Source organism: Oncorhynchus mykiss, chromosome 10 (assembly GCF_057628025.1).
Source record: "Oncorhynchus mykiss isolate SJ-2025 chromosome 10, ASM5762802v1, whole genome shotgun sequence".
NCBI classification, from domain to species: Eukaryota; Metazoa; Chordata; class Actinopteri; order Salmoniformes; family Salmonidae; genus Oncorhynchus; species Oncorhynchus mykiss.
The window spans coordinates 5618632-5628469 of NC_143031.1; the positions used below are offsets into that span (position 1 = coordinate 5618632).

General features: G+C 42.6%; 1 protein-coding gene across 5 annotated transcripts in view; it reads right to left on the reverse strand.

The window, feature by feature from the left end:
• The window catches only part of LOC110491256 (globoside alpha-1,3-N-acetylgalactosaminyltransferase 1), a 44087-nt gene extending 34623 nt beyond the window's left edge, over positions 1-9464 (reverse strand). For 2 of the 5 annotated variants that reach the window (XM_090188789.1, XM_090188791.1), the window contains exon 1: positions 8656-9222. In XM_090188789.1, the coding sequence (XP_090044915.1) occupies positions 8656-8740 (85 nt within the window). In that variant the 5' untranslated portion in view covers positions 8741-9222. Of the gene's footprint in view, positions 1-1911; positions 2070-8655 lie in introns of those variants that run through there. The other 3 variants (XM_090188792.1, XM_090188790.1, XM_036989493.2) reach the window with 2 other exon arrangements.
• Positions 9465-9838: the final 374 nt, after the last annotated feature.

Genomic DNA, 9838 nt, shown 5'->3' on the forward strand with positions numbered 1-9838 from the left:
AATAACCTGTTTGGGGAATAACCTGGTAGGGGAATAAACTGGTAGGGGTATAACCTGTTTGGGGAATAACCTGGTAGGGGAATAAACTGGTAGGGGAATAAACTGGTAGGGGAATAACCTGTTAGTGGAATAACATGTTAGGGGAATAACCTGTTAGGAGAATAAACTGGTAGTGAAATAACCTGTTAGGGGAATAACCTGTCCTGTTAGGGGAATAACCTGTTAGGGGAATAACCTGTTAGGGGAATAACCTGTTAGGGGAATAAACTGGTAGGGGAATAAACTGGTAGGGGAATAACCTGGTAGGGGAATAACATGTTAGGGGAATAAACTGGTAGGGGAATAAACTGGTAGGGGAATAAACTGGTAGGGGAATAACCTGTTAGAGGAATAACCTGGTAGGGGAATAACCTGTTAGAGGAATAACCTGGTAGGGGAATAACCTGTTAGTGGAATAACCTGTTAGTTGAATAACCTGTTAGGGGAATAACCTGTTAGGGGAATAACCTGTTAGTGTTAGGGGAATAACCTGTTAGTGGAATAACCTGTTAGGGGAATAACCTGTTAGTGTTAGGGGAATAACCTGTTAGTGGAATAACCTGTTAGTGTTAGGGGAATAACCTGTTAGTGGAATAACCTGTTAGGGGAATAACCTGTTAGTGTTAGTGGAATAACCTGTTAGGGGAATAACCTGTTAGTGTTAGGGGAATAACCTGTTAGTGAATAACCTGTTAGTGTTAGTGGAATAACCTGTTAGGGGAATAACCTGTTAGGGGAATAACCTGTTAGTAGAATAACGTATACAACTGTTGTTGTATATTATTTATTTTACCTTTATTTAACTAGGCGAGTCGGTTAAGAACAAATTCTTATTTTCGACAGATTTGTACCTTGTCAGCTCAGGGATTTGAACTTGCAACCTTCCGGTTACTAGTCCAACGCTCTAACCACTAGGCTACCCTGCCGTATGTTTTTATTGTGTTATCTGTGATGGTTTTGTGTATTTTCTTAAATCATTGTACCTAAACTGTATGTGTAAACATGTATACACAGGGCCCAGCTGTAACAGAGACCTTGGTCTCACTCTGCGTTCCTTGTTGAAACAAAGGTATAATAATTTGAATTTTTTAATAAAATGCATAAATATGCGTGTGTATGTGTGTGTAAATGAGTGTTTTCACATGAGTTAAAATGTGAGCCTTCTGTCCCATGTGATGGTTATGCAGAGGCTTCAATAGGTTTCACATGACATGCCCCGAAATCAGTGTGACAATATGCCCCAACAAGACTTTCATGACAAATGTTCCTGCCCCCGAGCCGAAAGATAGCTTGATAAATCCATTCAAACGCAACATCATAGTTGACATTCGCCTTATTGTGTGACACTGTGCATTTCTTTGTGATTCCTTGTTGACCAAACAGTAATTGCAAAAAAATGAAAAGATTTCAAAAGCTTGTCGTAATATCAGATTGCTGATACCAACATGGGTATCCGTTAATCAAAGAAGAATTGCACCATATAGCGACTGGACCAAACATTTCCTCCATACATGATTAGCCTTGCTCACAGTAAATACTGACGATATTTGCGAACGATTTAAAACAACAACAAGATAAACATTTTGTAGAAATTAAATACTGCATATTAGGGGGGAACATGAACGCGCCAAGCCATTTATAAGGGGAATTAAATAATGCGCGTTCGAAACGGGAGTGGATGAGTTCGCTTCGTCAAAATAAAATTACATTAATATATAATTTTTTTTAAACACAAAAACGCCAACTCGTTAAACAAACCTTAACCATTCTATCTACTAAATCATATCACTTATCATATCTACATGTAGGCCCAATGACATCTAAGTACTTATTTTATTTTTTAAATTGACTTGATTTTTTAATTGTACTCACTTATAGGCATTTTGACTGATGTCCCTGAAAATCACCTGGTCCCAGTTGAATGTACAGTATAATCTATAGTAGCGGTCTAAACCCGTCACTGTACAAATAAACGATTCCATTGAGCTTCCCTCTCTCCAGAAGTATACACTCGTTCACTCTACTCAAGCAGGCATAACGTATTGGATTGGTACAGGCATGGCTGGAGGGAGGTCCCATCCGAGTCCCATACTAACTTCTAACACACCCTCCCCCATATTCCTCACACCAGTCCGAGGGAGTGTATGAGTGTACACTTCTGAAAAGGGTAGAACATCAGTACGTAGGCTATTTCTTCTATTAACTAGGTTTTTGTTCCAGCCCCCCCCCCCCCCATCAAGTTTGTTAGTGCTGGAATGGAACAAAAGCCTGCAGTGTTCCGTCCAATAGAGCAGGGCATTGTCTCCCCCTGCTGTCTGTCTGTGTGAACTGCACTCCCGAACTCTGTCCTCCACACTTAGAACAAAAAAGGGTTCCAAAAGTATTCTGCGGCTGTCTACACAGGTGAACCCTTTTTTGGTTCTTCTTTTTTTGGTTCCAGGTAAAACTCTTTTGGGTTCCATGTAGAACTCTCTGCGGAAATGGTTCTACATGTAGCCAAAAGTGTTTCTTCAAAAGGGTTCTCGTATGGGGACAGCTGAAGAACCCTTTTTGGTTCTAGACAGAAAGAAAAGTGCTAGGGGTGTACTGATGCAGTTATACAAACTAGAGGGCCGGTTTCCCAGACACAGATTAAACTTAGTCCAGGGTTATAAATCATTATCCATAGAGATTCTCTACTGAACTCAATCAAATGTATTTATAAAGCCCTTCTTACATCAGCCGATGTCACAAAGTGCTGTACAGAAACCCAACCTAAAACCCCAAACAGCAAGCAATGCAGATGTAGAAGCACGGTGGCTAGGAAAAACTCCCTAGAAAGGCCGGGAATCTAGGAAGAAACCTGGAGAGGATCCAGGCTCTTTAGTTCAGGACTAGGTTTATCTGTGTCTGGGAAACCGGCCCATTGAGAACGACACAGTGATACATTCTTTATGTCAGACACGATGACCACAGATGTCAGAGATAAATCTTTCCCTCAGCTTCCCGCTAGCCACTCTACCATGAAGACCTGATTGGTGGAGTGCTGCAGAGATGGTTGTCGTTCTGGAAGGTTCTCCCATCTCCACAGAGGAACTCTAGAGTTCTGTCAGAGTGCCCATCAGGTTCGTGGTCACCTCCCTGACCAAGGCCCTTCTCCCCTGATTGCTCAATTTGGCCGGGTGGTCAGCTCTAGGAATAGTCTTGGTGGTTCTAAACTTCTTCCATTTAAGAAAGATGGAGGCCACTGTGTTCTTGGGGACCTTCAATGCTGCAGAAATGTTTTGGTACCCTTCTCTATATCTGTGCCTTGACACAATCCTGTCTCGCACCTCTACGGACAATTCCTTCAACCTGATGGCTTGGTTTTTGATCTGACATGCACTGTCAACTGTGGGACTTTATATAGACAGGTGTGTGCCTTTCCAAATCATGTCCAATCAATTGAATTTGCCACAGGTGGACTCCAATCCAGTTGTAGAAACATCAAGGATTATCAATGGAAACAGGATGCACCTGAGATCAATTTTGAGTCTCACAGTAAAGGGTCTGAATACATACAGTTGAAGTCAGAAGTTTAAATACACCTCAGCCAAATACATTTAAACTCAGTTTCACAATTCCTGACATTTAACCCTTGTATAAATCCCCTGGTTTAGGTCAGTTAGGATCACCACTTTATTTTAAGAATGTGAAATGTCAGAATAATAGTAGAGATAATTATTTGTTTCAGCTTTTATTTCTTTCATCACATTCCCAGTGGGTCAGAAGTTTACATACACTCAGTTAGTATTTGGCAGCATTGCCTTACATTTTTTATCTCGGGTCAAATGTTTCGGATGGCCTTCCACAAGCTTCCCACAATAAGTTGGGTGAATGTTGGCCCATTCCTCCTGACAAAGCTGGTGTAACTGAGTCAGGTTTGTAGGCCTCCTTGCTCGCACACGCTTTTTCAGTTCTGCCCACAAATCCATAGGATTGAGGTCCCCATCTATGTCCCCATGTGCAGTTGCAAACCGTAGTCTGGCATTTTTATGGCGGTTTTGGAGCAGTGGCTTCTTCCTTGCTGAGCGGCCTTTCAGGTTATGTCGATATAGGACTCGTTTTACTGTGGATATAGATACTTTTGTACCTGTTTCCTCCAGCATCTTCACAAGGTCCTTTGCTGTTGTTCTGGGACTGATGTGCACTTTTCGCACCAAGTTACGTTCATTTCTAGGAGACAGAACGCTTCTCCTTCCTGAGCAGTATGACAGCTGCATGGTCCCATGGTGTTTATACTTGCATACTATTGTTTGTACAGATGAACGTGGTACCTTCAGGCATTTGGAAATTGCTCCCAAGGAAGATCCAGACTTGTCTTGTGGAGGTCTACAATTGTTTCCTGAGGTCAAGGATGATTTGTTTTGATTTTCCCATGATGTCAAGCAAAGAGGCACTGAGTTTGAAGGTCGACCTTAAATGTAAATTTATTACATTTTAATACTTTATTAAATAAAATACTTGACTTGATATTTCTTTGACGATAAAAGCCTGGACAACCCTCTTTACATGCAGCTCGATATTGAGGGTCAAAGAAGACGTTTCTGGCTGTAGGCTTTGTCATTGGTGGACAAATGACCAAAGTTATTTCAATCTGGGATCTAGAACCTCTGATTTCTTATCAACCAGGAAGTTGGCACACATCCAATATTTGATGTTTATTTAACCCTTATTTTGCCAGGTAAGGTGACTCAGAACACATTTGCATTTACAGCAACCGCCTGGGGAATAGTTACAGGGGAGAGGAAGGGGGATGAATGAGCCAATTGGAAGCTGGGGATGATTCGGTGGCCATGATTTTTTTGTTGCCAGGACACCGTTAACACCCATACTCTTACAATAAGTGCCATGGGATCTTTAGTGACCACAGAGAGTCAGGACACCCGTTTAACGTCCCATTCGAAAGATGGCACCCTACACAAGGAAATGTCCCCAATCACTGCCCTGAGGCATTGGGATATTTTTTTATAACAGAGGAAAGAGTACCTCCAACACCACTTCCAGCATAATCTGGTATACCATCCAGGACCAACCCTGCTTAGCTTCAGAGGCAAGCCAGCATTGGGATGCAGGGTGGTATGCTACTGTCAGCAAGACACTTGTAGCTATGCCAGCTTGGGCCCCACAAGGGTGCATTCTCAGCCCTCTCCTGTACTCCCTGTTCACCCACGTCTGTGTGGCCATGCAGGCCTCCAACTCAATAATCAAGTTTGCAGACGGCACTAGTATGGTAGGCTTGATAACGAACAACAACAATGAGACAGCCTACAGGGAGGAGGTGAGGGCACTCGGAGTGTGATGTTTGGAAAACAACCTCTCACTCAAAGTCAACAAAACAAAGGAGATGATCGTGGACTCCAGGAAACAGGATCACCCCCCTCCCTATCCACATCGAAGGGACAGCAGTTGAGAAGGTGGGAAGTTTTAAGCTCCTCTGCGTAAACATCACAGAGAAGGCTGAAGAAATTTGGCTGTTACCTAAAACCCTCACAAACTTTTACAGGTGCACAATTGAGAACATCCTGTCAGGCTGTATCACCGCCTGGTACGGTAACTGTACCGCCATCACTTGCAAGGCTCTCCCGAGGGTGGTGCAATCTGCACAACGCATCACCGGGGGCACACTATCTTCCCTTCAGGACACCTACAGCACCGATGTCACAGGAAGGCCAAAAAGGAAGGCCAAGATCATTCACCCCGCTACCATCCAGAAGGCGAAGTCAGTACAGGTGCATCAAAGCTGGGACCAAAAGACTGAAAAACAGCTCATATCTCAATGCCATCAGACTGTTAAACAGCCATCACTCACACAGAGAGGCTGCTGCCAACATACAGCCTCGAAATCATTGGCCACTTTAATAAAGGGATTACTAGTTACTTTAATAATATTTATATATCTTACATTAGTCATATCATATGTATATACTGTATTTTATACCATCTATTGCATCTTGCCTATGCAGCTCGGTCATCGCTCATCCACATATTTATATGTACATATTCTTATTGCATCCCTTCAGATTTGTGTGTAGTAGGTAGTTGTTGTGGAATTGTTAGATTACTTGTTAGATATTACTGCACTGTCAGAACTAGATGAACAAGCATTTCACTACACTCGCAATAACATCTGCTAACCACGTGACTGTGACCAATAAAATGTGATTTAATTTGCCTGGGTCTGATTGGTAAAGAAAGCTGCTTGTCATCCACATAGCAGTGAAACGGAATCATGACAGAGGATGATGTCACAAAGGGGAAACATACACAGGGATACATAGAGAACTAGGATAGAGAACTAGGATAGAGAACTAGGATAGAGAACTAGGAGATAGAGAACTAGGACAGAGAACTAGGATAGAGAACTAGGAGATAGAGAACTAGGATAGAGAACTAGGATAGAGAACTAGGAGATAGAGAACTAGGAGATAGAGAACTAGGAGATAGAGAACTAGGATAGAGAACTAGGAGATAGAGAACTAGGATAGAGAACTAGGATAGAGAACTAGGAGATAGAGAACTAGGAGATAGAGAACTAGGAGATAGAGAACTAGGAGATAGAGAACTAGGAGATAGAGAACTAGGATAGAGAACTAGGATAGAGAACTAGGATAGAGAACTAGGAGATAGAGAACTAGGATAGAGAACTAGGACAGAGAACTAGGATAGAGAACTAGGAGATAGAGAACTAGGAGATAGAGAACTAGGACAGAGAACTAGGAGATAGAGAACTAGGAGATAGAGAACTAGGATAGAGAACTAGGAGATAGAGAACTAGGATAGAGAACTAGGATAGAGAACTAGGATAGAGAACTAGGAGATAGAGAACTAGGAGATAGAGAACTAGGAGATAGAGAACTAGGATAGAGAACTAGGATAGAGAACTAGGATAGAGAACTAGGAGATAGAGAACTAGGAGATAGAGAACTAGGAGATAGAGAACTAGGATAGAGAACTAGGAGATAGAGAACTAGGATAGAGAACTAGGATAGAGAACTAGGATAGAGAACTAGGAGATAGAGAACTAGGAGATAGAGAACTAGGAGATAGAGAACTAGGATAGAGAACTAGGATAGAGAACTAGGATAGAGAACTAGGAGATAGAGAACTAGGAGATAGAGAACTAGGAGATAGAGAACTAGGATAGAGAACTAGGAGATAGAGAACTAGGATAGAGAACTAGGATAGAGAACTAGGAGATGGAGAACTAGGATAGAGAACTAGGAGATAGAAATCAAATCAAAATCAAATCAAATTTTATTTGTCACATACACATGGTTAGCAGATGTTAATGCGAGTGTAGCGAAATGCTTGAGTCATGACAGAGAACTAGGATAGAGAACTAGGAGATAGAGAACTAGAATAGAGAACTAGGATAGAGAACTAGGAGATAGAGAACTAGGAGATAGAGAACTAGGAGATAGAGAACTAGGATAGAGAACTAGGATAGAAAACTAGGAGATAGAGAACTAGGATAGAGAACTAGGATAGAGCATTCAATGGCATTAGCAGTCATTGCTGTTTTTTAATGAAACAGTTTGTGTGCTGTGAAGTAAGCGGAAGCCCGACGATTTAAAAAAATAAGTTGTTGACACTAAGAAGTTTAGAGTTTGGTTTGTCAATTATTCAGTGAGTAAGGGGGGGGGTCTATGCTTTTTAAGAAGATGTTGGAGCAGAGCAGTTTTAAAATAGTCTGGAAAGGAACCAGAGGTCAGGGAGACTTTAACAATAGACACAATGTTGGGGCCAACAGTAGACCTCTGAGTAGTCTAGTAGGGACCACGTCTAAGGGGCAGGTCTTCATGGTGAGCTACAGTATCAAGGAGAGACTCAAATGAGGAAAAGGAAGCAGTAGACGGTCTCAGAATAGTTGCCTTGAAGTGCCCCCTGACCAGAAATACTGGTGTGGGTTGGCTACTGTCAATCTGCGATTCAATATTTGTCTATATTTTCTGTAAAGAATCGTGAAAACTGTTCAAATAGATCTGCGGATCGATAATATCGCTATTAGAGGGACACCAACAACACGATCAATTGTTTTAAAACAGAATGTTCAAGTTGTGTCAGTTTTCTGGGATCAAGGTTGAGGCGTAGTCCGCAATGTTGTGATTTCTCATCATATCCTCATAGAATAATTGACGTTTGCAGGGCCTTCCGTTTACGTTCAGCCTTTCATTAGTTCACTTTTAAAAGCCCAAATGTGGTCATTTAACCAAGGTGAGACTTTAATACATCTGGAAGAAAAAAGAAACGCTACACCTATTTAGGCGAGGTGCTGGCTAGCGGAGTAGAAAACAAAAGAGAGCAGCACACTCTAGGAGCTCAGATGCAAAAATGTAATTACCAACGTTTCGACAGCCAAGCTGTCTTCATCAGGGTATCAGAGACTTGAATACATGACATAAAAGCCATAAAACGGAAATTGTGAACAGTGGGGCAGGACGACAGATGTTTACTTTGTCAGATCGAGGATTCGATCCAGCAACTTTTCGGTTACCGATCAAGTTCAAACAATGCAGCGATTACTCTGTGCAATAATCCATTTCTTATCTTTATAACAATGGGTATACATCTTGAAATGTAAATATTTCAACTTACCCCTCATTCGCTCACTTGCTGTGGTACAGCAACAGTTGCCGAAGACTAAAAATCTCCCCACCATCACCATCTGAAGGCTCGTCATCAGTGCTTAATTTGAGCCGGATCTTCTCCGTTTTGGACTGTTTTGTTCCGGAGCCTATTTTGTTTGAGCAACATTGTAACTTATGTGTGAGGCCAACGCTTGGCTGCGTGAGAAGCGCGCCAGTATATCTCGCATAACAAAAATGAGATGCACTTTCTATGATCTCTCTCCCTCTCTCTGCTCTGATAGACATCAGCCTGCAAACTCTCATCTCTCCAGCGTTGCACTTCGTCATTTATTTCCTTATAGAATCGCGAGAAGGGTTCTGAAGGAACTGCATCACCATTGATAAATGTAAATACATTTGCCAAAGTTATATAATTACTGCTGTCTGTTCAGAAATAATTCAGAATAGCCTACTACACCCCGATAAGGTTTTTTTTTTTTAAATAGCGTAGCTGTGGATTGTATCCCAATAACAAGGAACAGACTTAGGTCGGGAACGCTGTTCCTTGTTATTGGGCTACAATCCATTGTTTTACAAAGTGAAACAAGAGAGAGGGATGCTTTTGGCGCATCAGCCATCACAAGCGAGTTAGCTGCGCGTCAGTGAAACTGGAAAGCATTTTTAGGACAAAGCAGTTTCGATGCCAGCTTCACTTAAGCAGTCTGGATGCCAGCTGCACTTCAGCAGTCTGGATGCCAGCTTCAGTTCAGCGGTCTCGATGCCAGCTTCAGTCCAGCAGTCTCGATGCCAGCTTCAGTCCAGCGGTCTCGATGCCAGCTTCAGTCCAGCGGTCTCGATGCCAGCCAGCTTCAGTTCAGCGGTCTCGATGCCAGCTTCAGTCCAGCAGTCTCGATGCCAGCCAGCTTCAGTCCAGCAGTCTCGATGCCAGCTTCAGTCCAGCGGTCTCGATGCCAGCTTCAGTTAAGAGGTCTCGATGCCAGCTTCAGTTAAGTGGTTTCGATGCAAGCTTCAGTTAAGAGGTCTCGATGCCAGCTTCAGTTAAGTGGTCTCGATGCAAGCTTCAGTTAAGCGGTCTGGATGCCAGCTTCAGTCCAGCGGTCTTGATGCCAGCTTCAGTCCAGCGGTCTCGATGCCAGCCAGCTTCAGTTCAGCGGTCTCGATGCCAGCCAGCTTCCGTTCAGCTGTCTCGA